The sequence below is a fragment of the Saccopteryx leptura genome, chromosome 12 (assembly GCF_036850995.1).
Source record: "Saccopteryx leptura isolate mSacLep1 chromosome 12, mSacLep1_pri_phased_curated, whole genome shotgun sequence".
In the NCBI taxonomy this organism is placed as follows: Eukaryota; Metazoa; Chordata; class Mammalia; order Chiroptera; family Emballonuridae; genus Saccopteryx; species Saccopteryx leptura.
This window is the reverse complement of record NC_089514.1, coordinates 12,375,021-12,395,790: the sequence shown is the minus strand read 5'-3', so window position 1 is coordinate 12,395,790 and position 20,770 is coordinate 12,375,021. Positions and strand designations below refer to the sequence as shown.

The 20,770-nt window shown below is 42.1% G+C and overlaps 1 protein-coding gene across 3 annotated transcripts in view; it reads left to right on the top strand.

Annotated features, from left to right (window-relative positions):
* Nucleotides 1-11,389, top strand: part of CREB5 (cAMP responsive element binding protein 5) — a 407,936-nt gene extending 396,547 nt beyond the window's left edge. For all 3 annotated transcript variants that reach the window (XM_066354151.1, XM_066354152.1, XM_066354153.1), the window contains 3 exons: nt 711-938; nt 8,487-8,595; nt 9,539-11,389. In XM_066354151.1, the coding sequence (XP_066210248.1) occupies nt 711-938; nt 8,487-8,595; nt 9,539-9,702 (501 nt within the window). In that variant the 3' untranslated portion in view covers nt 9,703-11,389. The remainder of the gene's footprint in view (nt 1-710; nt 939-8,486; nt 8,596-9,538) is intronic.
* Nucleotides 11,390-20,770: the final 9,381 nt, after the last annotated feature.

Here is a 20,770-nt window from a genome sequence, read left to right as displayed (position 1 = left end):
CAGCAACCGGGAAGCACAGCAGTCCTCCCTGTCACCCCTGCACGGTGTCTAACGCGGCCCAGTGCCGCTTGGAGCATCGCCTGCCTACTTTTAATCACCTGGACAGGCCTCCCCTGACTCCCTCCACCTTATTCAAACCGCGACACAGTGGAAATAGGATTTTAACTGCTTTCTGGGCTGGCCAGGGTTCTTCTGGTGGGAGTTACAGCGGCGAGGACACTCCACACGCGTGTTGTAGGAACACAGTTTCCGCACTATGAGAATGACAGGCACTCACAGCCTCCCCAGGCGAAGTTTTCTGCTGATGACAGAAGACAGTGACCCCGCCCTTCTTACCTGCAACCATATACTGACACTTTCCATTTTTAAAGCGTACCTTAAATAAACCATTTTTAACATCTGAAGGCAAAAAAAAAAAAAAAAGTTTCCTCTGCCAGGATTTGGCTGATGCCTGTAGGGAAAATTCTATTTGCTTCTCTTTTCACACATCATTTCTCTATCTCACCAAAATATCATGGGAGATAGCTCGGCCCTGCTTTTTCCGTAAGCTCCTGTGACGTCATTGTTTACTTATTCTTAGAAAACAAGTCTGAGATGCTCGCTAAAGCAACCCATGCTTCTGTGCTTGGTATTTCAACACGGGCCGGGGTTTCTTTCCTCCCCCCATGCGCTCCCTCCCAACCTGTCACCCTCCTTCTCGTTCCTGGCAGGTTTCACCAGCGACACAGCAGATGCAGCCAACCCAGACCATCCAGCCGCCCCAGCCCACAGGGGGGCGCCGGCGGAGGGTGGTGGACGAGGACCCCGATGAAAGGAGGCGGAAATTTCTGGAACGGAACCGGGCAGCAGCCACCCGCTGCAGACAGAAGAGGAAGGTCTGGGTGATGTCACTGGAAAAGAAAGCTGAAGAACTCACCCAGACAAACATGCAGCTTCAGGTGCAGGCCGCTGTCTCTTTCCCCGGGACTCAAAGGCCCTGTGTGCAGCCGGCATGCCCCGGGCCTATCCCCGCCCCCTGCCCCGGTCCCATCCCCGCAGGCGCTGGTGACCTAAAGGGAGACCCTGCACATCAGCCCCAGAGCAGCTGCGGGCTCAGTCCTCCAGGGTTATCCGTTCTGGGACGCGGTACCAAACAAAACAAGCCATTCAGTCTGACATCAGTGTGCCTGCACAGCTCTGAGGAGGGGACCCTGCCCAAATTATTCCAGAGCACGGGCTCCGGAGGCTCACGCTCGGGTTCAGAGATGACGGGCCGTGTTTACCCTCTCCAGCTCTCAGTTTCCTCTCCTATAAAATGGGAATAATCACCCCATAGAGTTGTTGGGAGGAATAAATGAACTAATGTGTGCAAAGCGGTTTGCCCAGTGCCTGGCACATAATAAATTTTGAGCTGAAAGGCAGCTCTATATAGCCTCTGGGTGAGGGCCGCTTCAGCTTACAGGAGGCAGTATTTTTGTTTAATGGAGAAAAGGAAGGTTCGTGCTTAGTGTTTTGCTCTAGTAGAAGAGGCATGTTTCTATCTCATTTTCAAACCTGAGATTTGAATCTGGTGTGATTTGTGCTTTCCATGGGTGGCTCCACTGGGGACATTTTATAAAGGCCACTTGGAGGAGTGTTTTGAAAGAAGAGGCAGCAACTCCAGGACCTGGGGCTTCTCCAGCTGTAGAAATGCTGCCGTTTGGGCATTTGTCCTAACACGGAAAAGGAGTGTACTATGCGTCAGTAGGGGGCAAAAGCACTAGCTAGGTATGTGCTAGGCAGCCCAGGATAGAGCCGGGGGTTCTGTGGCCCAGTGCATCCCAGGGCGGAGAGACTGGCCAGAGGAGAGGCGTGAAGCCCCAAGCAGGGAAGGGCTGCTTCTCAATAGTCTGTAGGTCACATTTGCCTTCCCACACCTGGTCTTCTGTGCATCCTTAGAAAGGAGCAATTAGGGTACCAACCCCCCCCCGCCCCCATGCCTTTGCATATTCAGTTCCATTAATAGAAATGACCTTGGGACATTCAGTATCCAAACTGAAAATATACAAAGAAAGTTTGGATGATACGTGGACTGAATATTATAATTAATGGTGTTTACTTTTCTCCCTACATTGATTGTTCTATTTGTGATAGACATAAGAAAAATACTGAGAAATATATATATATATAGCAGATATGAAGAAAAATAAGATAGTAAACAATTCTTTCTAGTAGCATATATGCTACAATGAAGGTGGGGGCTGTATCTCATTACCTTCTCCCCCTACTAGCTACCCCCCTATTTCTATTTCTAGTATAGTGTCTGGTTAGCATGCTGAGTTATGAGTGTCTGCACTCAGTACCCATCCAATAAATGAATGAGTTCCCCATCTCTGGAGTGTCCCAAGAACTGGCTGCCTGACCACTTGGCAGGAAGGTGTTTGAAGGGAGTCAAGCCACAATGAGATGGCTGGGCTGAAACACCTCGGAAGTCACCGCATCGTGAAAGCCTGTACTTCTAGAATCTGGCAGGCGCAGCAGTATGTGCGGAGCTTTTAGGTGGAACATGGATAAACACTTTTAATATTCATAGTACTCCTTTTTACTTTTATGTGTATTAAAAAAATGTCATTAGAACATCAGACCTTCCATTTCACAACTCTTATTGGTAAGGAGAGGTAAAATCAGTACAGAATGAGTTTATCTGCGCAGACACGTTAAGTCAAGAAAGGCTTTGTTGTATGTGGACCTAGCAAATATTACAGCCTTAGTTCTGCGCTGATGGATGGGTAGGAACCCTTCAAATTTCTACAGGTTCTAAGGTCTGCAGAAGACCACAAAAATGTGCAAGTTTTCTCTGTTTTGGCACTGTTGACCTGTGGGCTCGATACTTCTTGGTTGTGTGCTGTTTGTTGCATGCAGTTAGCAGTATCCTTGACTTCTACCCACTAAGTGTCAATAGCAGCCACTATCCCACCCTGATCTGTGACAACCGAAGTCTCCAGATATTGCCAAATGTCCTCTGTGGGGGCAAAATCATCCCTGGTTGAAAACCACTGCCTTAGATGGAGGGGCCAGCTGGCATGTATTAGATGCCAACAGATGTTTAAGTCAGTTTCCACTCCAAAGTGTCCTTGCAGAATGGCTCCAGCACACTGACTGTGGTCCTAGTGCAGGAAAACACGGAGGGGTCACGGCAGAGAGCCAGGTGGAGTAGAGGCGCTGGTTTGACTTTGAGGTCAGATGTGTTCACGACTTGGCAATAGGCACGTGTATTATTGCTTTTAGAAAACACACAAGGTAAATTTACCTTTTACGAGACCCAAATCCATGAATTTTTTAATTTCTTTAGGGTCAGAATGGCTAATGAAAAGGAAATACTAGAATTCCAGCTCCTGAAAACCAGGGGGAAAAAAATGGTCCTATTAGAGTCATTCAACAGGCACCAATATTTGGAGTTGTTAAAGCCATGCCTGAGGAAGGGACAGTTTCTGAAGAGAACAAATTGTTGCTGTTTTCCAACCACTGCTTTGCTTCCGAGGGACAGAAACTGCAGCCACTGCCCGGTCGGTGCCTGTGACGGCGAGCACACTGGGGCACCCTGTGGGATGCCCGATAGGGGAGCAGATTCTGCCACCTCTGCGTGACCCTTCCCCTCTCACTGGACCTTTGTCAAAAAGGAAAGGTGTCTCTCCTGAGGCCGGTTCCGTGAGTCAAATTTTAAGTCAACAGAAGTGGAAGGTGCGAAGCAAACAAACTCCAGCCAAATGGAATAGCCAAGGTCTAGATGGCCGGCCGCCCCTTTTGATTTGTTTTCCAGCATAGAACCTTCTAGTTAGGGTTGCAGAGTTTCAGATGGGAAAAAAGCAGACCGAAGCAAACAAAACCAAACTCCCAGACTCCGTGTCCTTGTCTCGGAACACACCTCCGCCCAGGAGGTCAGCGCAGGTAGAAGAAATGGGGGAGATAGTGGAAACCACCCAGTCTGCCATTTTATAGAGGGAGATATACCAAGGCTCGGGGGACGTGAGGAGGACATCCCCGAAGTCACACAACCAGCAAGGAGCAGGATGAGGACCCAAGCAAGTCTTCTCTTGACCTCACCCTCTTGTCCTGTGACCTTTCGTTCTAGAAAGTTCTTAAACTAAAGAAATCCACATCCTTTTCTCTGACAGAGTAGCTAAGAACAGCCCTGAATTCAGCAACTGCTCGTGGGGGCTCAGGGAGTGGACTGTTTGTGTTCCATAGATGATATGGAAATCATCTGGTCACCCACAGAAATAATTGCTTTTCTTTTTTAGTACAAAGACACATGGCCTAAGTCGCTGCTGAAATTTTAGACACATGAGCCCAGGTTTGGGACTTGGCAAGCGAATAGGCCAGATGGGAACTGTTGCTTGACAAATTGAAAGTCCTTTGTTTCGGAATGAACCAAACCTGGCCTCAGCTAATCTACAAACAGAGGTGGGGGAAGGACTCTACTGCGGGGCCCGTTTTGATGGGGTTTTGTTTTGTTTTTTTGAACGGACTGTTGCTTGCATCAAAAAAGCATTCTGGGTTTATCATATTAACAAAACGACATGTCCCAAACCAAAAACTGTTAAGTGCAGCTTTGAGGGACTTCATGGAGTGCTTAAAGTACATGACTGTAGTATTGAATGTCTCTATAGAAGGCACTACTTCATCCCCAGGCAACCCTAGGCATTCAAGGACAGATGAATCCAAGGGCATCCCTCTGCCCTCAACACTCTACTTAAATGGCTAACTGCTCTGTTAGCGGCGGCAACCCCAAACTAGCTTAAAAAAATGAAGGGCCGATTTCAGCAGCAGAACCACTACTGATTATGACTATTTTGCTTTCTCAAAGCACTTTTATATGAAAACCTCAAACCATTATTTTATCCTTCACAGGGAAGTTAAAAAAAAAAATTGGTAATTTGCCTCAATTCATAAAGCCAGATAATTCAGAGAAGGAAAATGTCTCCAAGAGTCCTGGTTGTTATTCTCCTGCTAGAGCTGCAGGCCACATTTCATTTCTTTCATGCATTTTGAAACATTTGCTATCTGGTTGTTCTCTTCCCAAATGAATTCAAGGTGATTCTACTTATGTTACCTTGAAAAGGATTTTTATTTAAAATACAGTCTGGTATTTGTGCATTTCCTACATCAGTCAGTCTATCAGGATGGAATCTTCGGGCTGATTATGCATGTGCACAGCACACCATTCCCTCTGCTTTCTCCAGGACCACAGTCCTTGACATTTCTTAACCCAAATGGAATTCGATGAAGGCTCTAGACACCCTCCACAGTATGGACACACACATGGACACCAAATTTTGCACTTAGTGAAACTATAAATGTTGCTTTGGAATCCGCCCCGATGAGATTTGGAAGCATCGGAGGTGCTAGCACTGGCTCCCTTAAGAAAAATACGAGACTTAAAACATCAGCATATTTGACTATGCCAAAAGTAGTTAACGAATGAATTAAAAAAAAAAAAATCAAGACTGAGTCCTTCATTGGCTTATTAGGTCATTAACTTTCTCAATAGAAGGTAACACAGAAACACTCGTAGAATAAAGGACTAGAGAACTAGCCCAGCCATCTTATCTTACACGTGGTTGGTGAGGCAACTTGAGAAGCCAAACTCGATTATTCTCAACGCTCAGCTGAGAGTTCCTTTATCTGCTGGGCACTTGCCTCATGAATTTCTGTCAATTCTGTGGCCATTAGATTATTATTTAGCCCTTATCATTATTATAATTATGTGTATATAAGCTAAACAAGAGACTGATTATTTTTCTCTACTGAGAATATTAATTGGCATTAATTTCCTAACTATAGCACAGCTAAATGACATAATTACTCACATATTACATTAAGGAATATATCTGTATCACATATTATCTTTAAATGATGGCCAGTTGTCATGGAACTTTTCAGGTTTTCACATTTTTACAGACCCTCACAATTCCTAGGGCCTCCGTTCCTATACTTACTATCTGTTGATTTATTGATAAAGTGCTTTGCTGTTCATAGACAAAAACGCCACTGAAGTCATCTGCTCTGTAGGGGCTTGGAACCTAGGCTGGTACACCACATATGCTGTTCATAGTGGCGATGGGTGCTGTTTTCTTGTGGCCTCTCGTGGAAGCAAAAGGTTGATTGTGAAATGGTCTGGAGTGTGCCAAGTATTGTGGCCAGTGAGCTCTTTGCAACTGCAGAAACCCTAAGAACGGAATTCCAAGTGTTTTCCTAAGGAAGGGGCAAAGAACACGTCGTGCCTGGAAGTCGAACACTGCCTAGAAAAGGTGACTGCCCAGGATGTCGTAGGGGAAGAAATGGAGACCAAAATCAACCTTTCCAAGGTGGCCACAAAGCGGATTTTTTTTCCCTTTGTTCCCAAAGCATAAGAAAGCAAGCAAGGCCGGCTTGTTTTAGTTTTGTTTGAAATACTTTCCTTATTGGTTGTTTTCCTAGATCACAGAAGAAAAATGTGGCTGGATTCGCTAAAAATTGGAGCTTGAGTCTATTTTTTAAGCACTGTCATCTGCATTATCTGCAGCTGAGAGTGTCTTAGGGGGCAGGTGTCCAGCACTTGTAACTTCAGAGGTGTCATTTCTATAGTCCAGATATAAATCATGTGACATTTGATTTTGTGGCCAAAAAGTATCTATAGTCACACACCTTAGTTTTCTTTTTCTTCTTTTTAGTTTTGTTTTTGTTTGTTTTTAACCTGGGGTTGCCTTCTATATCATGGTTTAAAAGTAACTTGCTTTACACATGCTGTTTTAAGCAGGGATGGCTATCTGCATTTAAATGGGCTTGAAATTAGAGAGGGAAGAATTAGTGTTTAAGGCTAAAATAAATTGTCCTATAAATAAAGTTGTCCCACGGACATCAGAATTAAGGGTCATTTTGACTTTGACAGGGTCCTTTATCAATTATACCCGTTTGGAGGTGGGAAGTACCATTCACCTTCCTAACCGTTCTAAGATTTAAGAGCAATTTCCCTGTGCAATTAAGTGATTTATTCATTAATAATGCTAATTTCTCAAATAGTTTTTTATTATTATTTTGTAAACTTTGGAAGAAAGAAGAGAAAAACTCTGGAAATGAGAATTTTCTTATTCTGTTTTTTATGCTAACTCAACGTTTAATTGCTTATAATGTATTTTGCAAATGGATGCGGAAATGGGATGTATTGTTTAAAACAAGTTTGAAAAAAATTTTTAATTAACTTCTGGAATCCCAAACTCACTTTTGTAGGTGATAAATACATGCCTGAAAAGCCAAGTTCATATTGAAAGTGTAGATAAAACTTAATGACAGCAATGTTAAAACACCCTTTTCTGTGTGCCTGTTTCTTTAAAGTCTCCTACGAGCATAATGCCTGGCAGCCTCAAGTGAGCACTAGCCAGAGAGGGTATTATGTATCGCAACTGTAAAATGGCTTATTTGAGATAGTGCTATGTTTATAGTTTACTTTTATCAAGTGGAAGCACCTTGGAACCAACCATCTATTCTAAGTTTATATTTGTAGACAGTGGTGCCAAGCACTTTATCCTACAAAGCCATGAACCTGTCTTTGTGAATTACTACATTCAGTGGAGATTTGAGACACTTATTTAAGTGACTAAGAAAAATGCACATGCACACAGTCCACAACACCTGCTACTGAGAAAGGAAAATGTTTCTAGGCTGAAATTAGCCAAACTACATAGTGAATGAAACCACAGAACTATCATAGCCCAAAACTTCATTGTCCCTTGCTTCCCTGGGCTGACCTCATCCCTCACGTAGAGGACCAGCATTCGTGCCTTACGCTTCTGTGCCTTCTGCTAAGTGGGCGTCAGGCCGGCAGGCCGTGCTCTGTTGAACTATCTAGCCCACGTGGAACTTTTGGGATATCTGATGGTAGATTAGTCCGCTTATTCTGAGGCCATTTCAGGGTGAAGCCCCACAGTCCTTTCCGTTGCCCCATATTCACCGTCCCCTGTTGAATGTCAACCTGAGTTTGTCAGACAGTGTAAAGGTGATATCATCAGAGCTAAACTTGATTGAGTATTGACTATGTGCGAGCCATTGGTCATAGCGTTTTACATCTGCTACCTCATTTAATCCTCACAACAACTCAAAGAACTTTGTACTTGTTTTATCCCCATCTTATAAACAATATCGCTGGAACTCAGCTGGGTTACGTTACCTGCTAGAGTAACTCAGCAAGTGGAGAGTGGAGAATCCCACCCAAGTAACATGGTCCCAGCACACCTAAATGCTCCGCTCTGCACTTTTCATATGATCCGGCTCTTGAGTTAAAACCTACTCTCTTCAGAAAGTCCCTGGTAAATGTGAGGGCGAAATTGAAGGCAAAGCTACACTTTTTCATACAAATCTTGTTAAATGACATTCCTAATGTCATTCAGACATAAAAGGAAAGTTTGCCAATCTCATTGCTGAAAGTGTGCAGGGCCTTAAGTTTGTATTCACCGGTCTTCTCAATATGCCTTTGATACGTCTCTTCCCAGAATGAAGTGTCCATGTTGAAAAACGAGGTGGCACAGCTGAAGCAGTTGTTGTTAACGCATAAAGACTGCCCAATAACAGCCATGCAGAAAGAATCGCAAGGATATCTAAGTAAGTCACTGACTTTTTATTTTTTGGCTTTTTTTTTTTTTAATTTAGTGTTCAGTTTTTTTTTTGCCTCCTAATTTTGCATTTGATTATACTGAAAGAGCAAAGTAAAGTCTGGATCCTACACCCAGGCAGACATCATACTAGAATTCTGGATGGCTGCCATATTATTCCACTGGGGGAAGCGTCTTTTCCTACCCTCACCCATCGCCACGCCCACCACCTCCTGATCATCTCTGGCTGAACTTCCCCTGGCATTTCACATGGTAAAACCCTGTCAAATTCCAATTCTGCAGCCAGTAGAAAAGTGGTGTGCTAGAGCCCGATGACCAGTGGTCTTTCAGAGAAATCTGTGGGCGGGAAAGAATCATTGAGTGAATCCCATCCAATGCCACAGGACATGTTGCATATTATTCACTGGGCCAAACAACTAGTAACTTAGTCTCAGTTTGTCAGTACATAAAATGGGTCTTTTATTTTTTTTTTAGAACCCTATTTCTGCACCTGGAATGTCAATAGGTTGGTTAAATGTTAGTTGAGTAGGGGTTGGTGGGAGGAGCAAGGACTCATGGCTAAAGGTCAATTTATTTTCAAATAATTTTTTAGATTGAGCAACACAGATTCTCCCACCACATGTGAGTATTTTTCCACATTTGATATATGGATGGCTATTTGAAACTATAAGATGGGGAAGTTCACATACCAAGAGGCAAACACATCAAATCATTTTGCTGATGTAGAAAGCATGGCTTGGCTTTGCTTGTAGCTATAAACTGGGAAGGCATAGCTTTGTGTTAACATTTTAAAGTTTTAAAATGAACCCCCAGGACAATATGTGTGAACACTCTTCTGTTTCTCGTAAACGTCTAGTAGTATTTTTCTGAGCAGTCCACGAGGTCACCCATGAAAGAGCTATATTGGTGTGTGTGTGTGTGTTTTCTCCTAGGTCCGGAGAGCAGCCCTCCAGCGAGCCCTGTCCCCGCTTGCTCTCAGCAGCAGGTCATCCAGCATAACACCATCACCACGTCCTCCGCCGTCAGCGAGGTGGTGGGAAGCTCCACCCTCAGCCAGCTCACCACTCACCGAACAGACCTGAATCCGATTCTTTAAGAACCAGGGGTCAGACCTTGCCTCCAAGAAGAGCTGCCGTGTACCCTGCGTCCTTTCTTTTAAGGGCATTTTTAGAATTAACTCAGACCTGGAAAACTCCTCAGTTCTTCAAAGACTGGCTTTCATTTTTTATAGTTACTATGGAAATGTTGTCTTTTATACTTAGTTATATAAGAAAAAAAAAAGGGAGTTATGCAATTAATATCTATCAGCTTGGGAAATGCTTTGGTGCTTTCTCCAGTTTTCTGGTACCAGTTACTCGTTTGTAAACTGAACTCTTTCTGTATATAGCCATGGGTTCATTCTTCTCAGTTCAACCCTTTGCCTGAGACATTGAATCTTGTTAAACCGCAGCTTTTAGCCAAAACGAGGCATATTTAGACGTCAACAGATGCAAGGTGACTGGGTGAGAAGTCCAATGACATCATCACGCATGTCAAGTGTGTGCTGTGATGTCATCAGAATCCCAGATAAACACAGAGCCTTTTCCACAACTTTGTTTCTCTTACTATAAAATGTTGTCAGTCCATTGATGTCCAAATAAAACCACAAGGCATCTTCTCCCCCCCCCCTCCTGCTTCTCCTGGTCCACTTCCTCAAATGCCCAATGGCCCTCTCCATTTCTACTCTTTCCTGGGCTCCCTATTTACTCTTCATTCTTACTTTCATCTGTTTTATTTCCCCCCCCCCTTTAGCATTGCATATAAAGAAGAAAATAATGTGTAAAGAAAAAATAAAAGCAGACCTCAGAAATGTGGACCTGGCCATGGCTTCCCTTGCCCTTGACCTGCAGCTGGAGTTCATTCAACTCTTGTGTTTTACAAAAAAACACTAACCAGGAGATGTGTAATGTGCCTGATTTAAGGTTTTTAATAATCAGAGCAAATAAAAGGTGGCTTAGCCATAGGTGGAAGCACTGTTGAACGCCAGCTGTGGGGACACTAGGGAAGGGTCCGTGTAAGCCTCTGCTGAGAAAGTCCAAATGAGGACGCGAGGCTATAATATCACACCCTCAAATTACAACCGGTTTTCTATGGCCTGTCTATAATGTCGAAAATCCATGGACTATATAATAATTCAGAAGGGCTCTATTCACTACACAGATTACATTGTTCAGTCATCAGCTGCTAATAGCCTAAGATCGACTGTTATTTTGTTTTTCTGAAGTCTGTGGAACCAGCTTTGCTATTCTGGTGGGTGAAAGTAGATGGACCAGTGGAGGAACAAAGAGGGAAAAGCCTAACGTTCCATGTGGGGCACTTCCCGCCCTCCCACGTCAGTTAAAGACAGGACCCCATGGATTTGGCTGCTCCACTCCCCTGAACAACTCTGATTTACATTTTCAACAACTTTCGTGGACTTGCCCATTCTAAAAAGATAGTTCCAAACCACAGTTGTGCCTCCTTGAAACAAGCCATTCTACTGTGCTAATGTTTTAATATCACATCTCACAAATAACCAGGCTAATGTTTCTCTTTAGCAGTCTAGACAGGTGCTGATGTTTCATCTCCATTTGAATGCTTGACCGCCTAACATGAGTGTGTGTGTATGTGTGTGTGAGTGTGTGTGTGTGTATGTGTGTGTGTTCATGGGATTTAAAGAAATAGTATTTTACAAAAGGTGTAGCTTTTATAAGAGTTCAGAAAAAGGGTGGTTTTTTTTTCTCTCACTATAGTGTAAGAATCTATTTTGGAGAAAAAAAGAAAATATGAGGGTTGTGAAGCATGATTTTTATAACTAGTTTCAGTTTTATCTACTAACTTACTTTTTAAATCAATATTTATCAACAATCTTTTCATGTATTCAGTGCTTTCAAAAGAAAGTTTTGAGTATCCAGAAAACTCAATGGATATATGGTCTAAAAATCAAAACAAAAGCAAAAATGAAAAAAAAAAAAAAGAAAAAAGAAAAAATGCAAACAAAAGGATTTTCTATTATATTTTAGACAAACATATCATTTTTAAGTATTTTAAATACTGAATTCAAAGTTGTGTTGTCTTGTTTTGCTTTGAATCCCAGCAGTAACAGCTGAATGGTTTAACCTCACTGGTTTCCTAAGAAACGTTTAAAACGGAACTAAAAAAAAAGAAGTTAACATTCTATCTCTATATTAAAATGGAAGATAATGTTTTCATCACTCCAGCCTAGGATTATCTATGTGTCCCCCCTAAAAAGGAAGATGAGCTAATTGAAATGTTTTTTTAACTTTATTTGTTGCTTTAAGTAAACAAAAACTTTCTTTCTTTACTGCATGCATAGCACTTAATGAAATGGATTTTTAAAAAATCCACTGGTAATACCAGAATGCCCAGGGAGTGGGCTGTCACTAAAATTATGGTTTACTTTACTGCCGTTCCACCTCCTGATTGAAATATTTAGTTGTTAAACCAAAAGCCTCTGCAGTTAAGAACTTGCCTGAGTTTTCTTAATTCAGCAACTTGACAGTTTGACTGATGTGCATTATATATAGCTCAATTATGTCTGTTCTTTATGCTAAGTAGGCAAACCAACCACACACGTTAGCAAGAGGGCCTCAACATATAATTAGAATAAACTGTCTTCTTGTTATACTCAGGGCCTTTAGGTGTATTCATTAACAGTGTGGAAACGCAGTCAATGGAAGACGCCAGCTAGTTCTCAGAGCTTGAAATCCCAAACAGAAAGGCTCACTGGTCAGATCCAACCCTGGGCTTATCAATATTAAGTGATTTCCCTTAAAGGCCTAGCTTTCTCCAGACTGGGGAATAATCAGTCCTCCCTCTTGCTCGATACTTTTTGCCAATCTGGATTAACATCTTTCTATCCCATTTTTGTCTCCCACTGAATGACTGGGTCACCCATCCATGGTTTCATGAATCAGTGGTGATGACCTCCGGAGCATCCACTCCGGGGAGCAGAGGGCTCTCTCTGCAGGGCGGCCCTTCCCTTCCCTGTGGGGTAACTTTATTGGCAGCATCTGCCTCTGAAGTCACTGCCAACCCACCTGGGAATCCTGCTTCTTCTCTCCTGCCTTCTGCGATGGGAGTTAACAATTTAGATAGGTACACCCGATAGCGTTTCTACCAGGTGAATCCTCCCCTAAACCGAGGCATTCACAGCTTAATTGTTTCTCCTTAAGACATTTCCCAATGTAGGTGGGGGAGGGGGGGACAGGAATCATGAAAATCCTAGCCACAGATAATTGCACTCATGTCAGACCCAGGTGTTAGGTTGGAAGTCTCCCCTCCCCCCTCCCACCCATCCCGCTCCCACCTCTGCGTCCGTGTTTGCAAGTTATTGCCTCAGCGCAGCCGTGGGAGCCAGTGCCTGCTGTCGTTGCATGCATTGTTGGAATGAGGGTGACTTAGTCGGAGCAAAGGCTCTTTGGAGCTTATCCAGTCAGTGAACTCAAACTCAGCTCAAGTTCCAAATAGAGAGGCGTCAGGGGTGAATGTCCAGGCGATTGTTGCCTCTTAGTGAAGTCAATTTTAGTGTGTTAGTTGAGTTCGGCATTGAAATCAAACCAGCTGCGGTAAAAGACCAGCCTTTGGCTGGGGAGAGGGGGGGGGGGGGAGGTTAAGCTACAGTAACTACAGTAACTGCTATAAAACTAGCCATCCAGTTAGGATAGAATATGCTTCTTTCTGGTTAATAAAAATCATCTACGAAAAAAAATATATATGTATGTATGTGTGTATACAGTGGAATTCAAGGACCAAAGTAAAATTTGAGCAGGAATCTATTAATTTAGAATTTTATAAGATATTTATTAATAAATGTTATTTTTAAACATTCCATTTGGACAGTATTCTTCTGTAGGATCTACTTGTTTATAAAGTATTAGTCCATAATAAACTACTCTAGTCGTGTGTATCTTCCTGTTGCAGAGGGCTGTTCTCCATCATTCGGTGGAAATGTTTGCTGAGATCTCTTTGCATAGAAATTTCAAGGATTTTTCTTGCTCTGTGAGTTATATTTTTAATCTGTGTTCTGTTTTTTTTTTAACATTTTTTTTTTCTTTTCCCATGTTTAAAGTAAGCTGTTAGGGAGCGGAGTTCAGTTAAAGGGAACCCGTAACTGTAACTGGAACACTTTCTTGTAAAAAGTGTAAAAACAACTTCATCTCTGCTTCTCTCCACCCCGCCCCAATTTCCTAGAATGCTTTGCACTATTCAGCTTCTCCAGTGCCCTTTCTGTCCCTTCTCCAACAATGCGCTGTCGCGTTAAGCCATTCAAGCTCCATGATGCAGTCTTATCTGAGAAGGAAAACCAAACGACCCGTTTAAATTTGAATAAAACCGTGCCTATGCGAACAGTAGCCGTTTAGAACCTCTCTTCTGCTTAAAATAATTTATATTTTACAATTGCACTTTAGCTCTTCTGATCCCTTTCTCTGGTTCTCTTCTGAACCTCCTGCCTGTCCTCAAATCTGCCTTCCCTCTCCCCCTTCTCCGGACCCACCCTCCCTTCCTCCAAGGCTCTGAGCCGTGTCATTTTCAAGACTTGACTGGATATTTGCACCAGGTACGTTTGAGAGCGGTCCTTAGTAGCCTAGCGAAGGTGTGTTTCTCACATCTGCCTAGTTGAAGCCTGCTACAAAAACGCCCAGGAGAGCGAGTTTATATTCTACCCTTTTTTGCCATAGCATGTTTTTGGGGTTGTTTTTTTTTTAATGTTATATGATGCAACAGATGTGAGGCAGCAGCTAAGCTACACTTAAGAAGCTTCCTATCTCATCCTCCGAACCAAAGTGTCCTGAATGAGTCAGGAGACGTACTCTTTTGTGCATCTTTGGTGCACGATGGACTACGGTCCGAGCCGTGGTCTCTGCTGAAGTAACAGTGGTCCTAACTCGTTCATTCCCACATCTCAAAAATACAATGTTGCTTTGTAACCTAATTAAGGACGGCGCCTCTATTTTACAATTATAATCTAAGAAAGGACAAGAAGACACTGAAGCAATAAACTTACAAGTAAACTCCAAAACAAAGAAATGAAAAGAAAAAAAAACACCTCTTAGCTCATTGTGTTGTGAAACTAAAAAAAAAATTGTATGTCCATTCAAAATATTTTACTATTTCTTGTGGAGTTTTTCAGTGATGTACTGCTTATAGCCAAATTGCTTAAAGAGTGTTTATATATTTTTTTCCGTATAAATTGTCTATTTTTAAATAAAAATATTTAACCATAAGTTGAAGGGTGGGGGGAGGGGGAGAGGCCAAATTGCCAGCATGTGTTAAAAGCTTAATGTCCTTAAGTGGCACTCTGATACCTTTCCAAGCTTATCATCTGAGGGGGATCAATAATTATCAATTATTATATTTAGACCAACGTACAGTATTTAACTCACTAGAAGCTGGGATTTAGAAAGTTCATCTTAAGCCATTTAAGATTTGTTTACATTGAATTTCATATTACAGAACTTGGTAGAATTTTTTTTTTTACAGGATCATATTAGCCTCAGGACAGAGAATGTGGAACTGAATAAAGTAGCTTTAAATACGTCATTAGAATCTGAGACACACTCAGCTCACTAGACTAAGTTTGCCCCTTACAATGCGCCAGACACTACAGGAGGCCAGGAAAGGCCATGAAAGGTATCACAGTGCGTTAAGTGGGGAGGGTTCAAGAAAAAGGACCTTTTCCCACCAGCCAACCAGGAAAACAAAACAAAGCGAAAGACCTACTTACCCTCTTTCCTTCTACTTCTTCTCAGTCACACCTGCCTCACAGAGAGAGGAGTTCTGCCTTTGAGGTTTGTCTAGAACAAAAGATAAGCTTTGAAATGTTCTCCCTGGAGAGGACATGGGGTTTGGGATCTTCTGGAAAGGGCCAGAAAAATGGCTCTATTCAAACACAATGTTCCAGGACAACTGGAATATAAATATTGTCCAAACATAGAACTAAAAGAGAAAGGTTTATCATTGTACAAAGTAAGTGTTAACTAAGGAAGCCCCCCCCCCCGCAAAAAAAAAAGGTGCTGTCACTTTAAGTTCTGGACTGGGGGGTTGTTTGTAATTGTAAACAGCAAAGATTTTGTGTTTGTTTGTCTATTTGTAAAGCAACCACCTTCCTTACTGGAAGGAGAAAAAAATTTGGGGGTACATACCTGTAAATATTTGCTGCAGCATTTAATATGTTTAATTTTATGTTAAGCTTTTTGTTGCATAGTGAACACATTATTGTTACCAATGGACAATGAGTTCATTAAGACTGTTCAACTAGGTCAGATTTTTACATCTCTTTCTAGCAAGAAGAGACAAGATTTTGTGCATTTGTACAAATGTTAATAATATCACTGCAATTCCAATATAATAAAGCACTCAAATGCAAATAATATACGTAACCTTTGTATGATGAAATTTGGGTTTGGGAATAATGATATCTATTCTACACATGGTCTCAGTCATGCCTTGTAAGCCAAGACTTACTCTTTCAAGGTCATCATTCTCTAGGGACAAAAGAAGGAGAGATTTTCTTCTTCCCAGACCTTCATGACATTCCCACTTTCTCTTCCATCCAATTTCCCAACTGAGGCTACTCACCTGTCCCACGCACAGTGGGTTGGCTGTACAACAAAACTACATTTAGGCATTAGTAGATTTTAACAGTCAGGAAATGCAGCCAGCATAAAATTACCTTCAAGTTATGTTTAGGAACCAAGAATTACAGGCTGCTACTCAAAGCAATCAAATTCTGGAGCCCTTTGCCTGACCCCAGAGCGGGACATCCCCCTGAGAAGTCCTAAGGATAGTCTTAGCCCTCTGTGCATGCATGTTTCTAGACATCTACCTACTTTCCTTCCTCCTCCTTTCTTCTTTCCTCTTCTTTGTTCTTATATAATTGTTTTTCAATCACTCTCCTCTTTCTCTTACACTAAATAGCTGATTCATTAGCACAGCCGGACTGCAGCCATCATTTTTCACCTATTCTACTGTTATAGCTCTGTCCAAACTACCAGCACCTCTCACCTGAATTACTGCCGTATTCTCCCTAACGGACAGCCAGAGGGAGACTGTGAAAATGAACGTCAGACCATGCCCCTCCACTGCTAAACCCCACAAGGACTTCTTCCCTCATTCAGGGCAAAAGCAGACTGCCTACTATCAAGCTGACTGCCCCACCATGTCAATTCCCTGGGCTTATCTCCCACCACTTTCCTCCCCCCACACACACCTCTCCAGCTCCATGAATACCTTTGAGGTTCCCGACACCCCTTGCACCATCCATAGGAATGCCTTTTCACGCATTATTTATTCCAGAATAACCCCCCCTTCCCCCACCAATGTCAGTACAGCTCATCTGTCTCCCTCCAAGTCAAACCTTTTCTGACCATCTTAGATGAAATGATATCACCCTCGCTCTTCTTTCTCATCTGTTTTGCCCAGACTAGGTTTTCTATAGCATTCACCACCATCTAACATAATTTATATGTAGTTGTTATGTTTGCCTGTCTGTTTTCCCCCAAGTAGAATGTAAGCTCCACAGGAGCAAGGGCATTTTCTATTTTGTTCACCCTTGTGACCCAAGAACTAGAACAGTGGACGCACAACGGGCGCACAATAAACATTTGTGGAAAGGATGCTCTGTCGTTGCCTTTCTGTTCTATTCTTTGTTCTCAAAACACTCCATTCTATCCCCCCCCCCCCGGTCTTGTGGCCATAACAGTCATATTTTATAACCAAGTACCCGGACATGTCATCTGACACGCAACCTGACAATCAGACAGGATATTTGGAATTGGGACAGAAACAACAATTTGGGGTGGAGGCTGGAAACGATTGTTGTTCTAATGGCAACCCCATCTGCTCCATTTACGTTCAGACCACTCAGTACACTCATAGTCCCCAAGAGAGTCTTTCTAATGCCCATCCCACACTCATTTGCAATGTCAAAGCCATTACTATTGGTTTAAAAAAAAATTGTTATGATCCCACAGTTATAGTTTGAAGATAGACATCTGTAATCCTTCCCCAATTTTCATCATCCCTTGTGAGTCTCTGGGGCTTCACGTGTCCTTTTATCTGACACTTGCTGTTGTGGTTGGTTATTGGCTGCTTACTGGATCACATTTTAATTTTATATTAAATATTTTCTTAGCCAATAAAAATAGTTTTGTATCAAGATAACCTGCTTTGTGGTTTGGGATTTAAGTATCTTCATTATGAGATCATAAAACTCTGGAGCGCGATGGGCCCCCTTTTAAAGTAATTGAATACAAGAGACTGTGAGAGACCTGTTCCCATGGCAGTAATGCTGACTTCATCAAAACAGGCAGGAAAATCGGGCTGCAACAGAGAAGAAAACATACTGATTGTAAAAATACAGAGAGTCTGGGTTTAGATTTGCACTCTCTAGAAGCTACTGCCTTTTGGCAATTGTTGATGTCTGGATGAATTACAATATTTGAAAAATAGTCTTTTAGCTAGTTAGACCTAACAAAACATCATCATCATCATCATCATCGAAAATAGTTCTATTTAAACTTGGGGATTAAGTCATAAAGCTTTTTGTAAGCACTAAGTTTCATCTTCAATGTTGTCAGATACTGTGCCTTCACTCACATCGCATTTCCTTGCACCAATGGGAGGCTGAGTCACAGCCATTGTTAAGAATCTTTCATATATGGAAACCAGCATTATTACAACATAGACCCAAGGGGTTCTCAAAGGTCTCCCGTAAGGCACTTGTACTTTCACAGAAAAGGATCTGCCCACATGTTCCTTTAAATAAATAAAAAAGGAAAGATCCTGCATTCACATGTTCTCATTTTTAATATGCTTTTTTATGTTAATAACTTTATTTATTTTTAATGTTTTATTGAATTTACTTGGGGTGACATTAATTAACAAAATTATATAGGGTTGCAAGTGCACAAGTCTAGACTACATCATCTTGCAAGAAAATTGTTGTGAATATCTAAACATGATCGTATTGCATTTATTTAGGGTAAGTCCTTGATCCCCTTAAATTCTGTAGAATCTATGGCTCTCCCTTGCCCTCACTTTACTATCTTTGATTTAATTTGTCAAGCATTTAATTAGCATTTATTGTGTGCTCCAGAGGGCACAGAGGTGCTTTAGCTTAGTGCTGGCTTCGGATGCAGGACAATGGTGAGTCAAACTGGATAGTCAAAAGGCCATACATGTCCTGGGTCGTCACACCATGGGAAGGTGGTGTGTCTTGTGTGGCCAGGCATGACGAGGAGTGAAGAAAACTGAAGGAAGGTGGCCAGGGTCTAAGGAACTTAAACCATAAGCTACAGACAACAGGAAACCATCAAGGTTTTGAAGCCAAGTGTGGTCTGAGAAATAAGTTATGTTATGATGTCTTCCCATTCACGTGTCCCTTAGTCTTCAGCAAATTAGTTATGAATGGGTTCTAAGAAAGTTTCAGCTACACTACAGGAACATCTATCTCTCTGTTCAGAGTAGCAGTACAGCACATGCACCCTGGCCCCAACCTGTCTGCCACTTTCTCTGGCCCTACCTTGGGCAAGGTCTTTACCATTTCTGTGCCTCAGTTTTCTTATATGCAAAATGGGCACAATAATAGTAGCATCTGCTTCATAGGGTCACTGCAAGGATTAAATGAAAAAAATATGTGACTATATATTTATCTTTAGAATTATATTTGATATATAAGTTCTCAAAATATTTACTTATTATTGCCTTGTGATAGTATTTTTTTAATCTCAGAATTATTACTACAAATAGATATTCCACATAGGTATTACATTTGTGCATATTTTGTGCACACACACATGCATGCGTATATATTTTCCCCCACTAGAATTCAGATTCGTAAGAAAAGGGTAGTTTATCATGTCCTGGCGTCAACTATAGCACTTGGCACATAGTGGCCACTTAGTAAATATTTAGTGGAACGAATGAACTGTGAACTGCGGATGAGATGATCCCATGCATTCACCAAGCATTTTCATTTTCCTCCTGGGCAGCCTCAGGGGAGCACCGTTCCCAGGCCCACCGTGTCCAGATGAAACCACGTGGCAAGTTATGGCTCAGGGAAAGGGCTCTGGCCCCCAAGACCTCTGTGAGAGCTCCCAGACTCTCTCTTCACTCCCCGGACAAGGCTTTTACAGGAGATTCTGAGGCCCTGGAGGATGAAGAGGCATCATTTGAAAGTTGGCTGGATCTCTGAGTCACAGCATGTAGAACACACAGATGCCCAGGAGAGGCCAGAAACAGCCATGCTATAGTTTGCAAGAACAAGAAGTAAACTTACACTTTGATAACCCAGCGAGAATTTTGTTTCTAGTAGCCGTTAATCCAGTGTGACTTAATGCAAAAGGAAGGAAGGAAAAAAAGGAAAGAAGGAAGGAAGAAGGAAAGTAAAAGAGGGAGGAGGTGGGGAGGCAGGCACATTTGCTTTTGTGCTTTTGTCTAACAGGAATTAGCAGTAATAGCAAAGTAGGACTTAGAGCTGGAGGAGCCTTCCGAGAGCAGCTGGTTCAACGTTCTCATTCCGCCGTAAAGAATCAGAAGCCCAATACGGTTAAATGACTCACTCAAGGTCACGCAGCTGAAACTGGACACCAGGTATCCTGATTTTGAGGCCAAAGTTTTGTGTTTTGTTTTGTTTTTCCTAGGAATTGAATATATTATTTTCCTCTAAATTGAGTCCATACAAAAAGCAAAATAAGGAAATTCTCTTTTAAAGAAAATGCATTTTTATAATAAAACAGGAAAAGCAGAGGACATTTAACTGGACCTCAAAGGTAAATTAACACTGATTACACATTGATCTTTTTTTTTTTTTTTTTTTTTTTTTTTTTTTTTTTAGTTCATTCACATGAAAACCTTCCAATCTTCCAACCTTGTCCCAGTTACGTGGCCTAATTTTTGTGTCTGGGTAGGCAGCCTGCCTCTCCGATCCCAGGCCCTTTGCGTCGGGAGATCCGGTTACCTCCACAATAGTCGCTAAATCCAAACACTGTGCATTAAACATTAATGATGGGGTGATAAGACTCACTGAATTGTACCTGGGCCACTTCTCGACTGACCCAAAATAGGATTAACTAAGAAGAGATTAGAATAGAGATTCACATAACAGAGTTTCCAAAACCAAG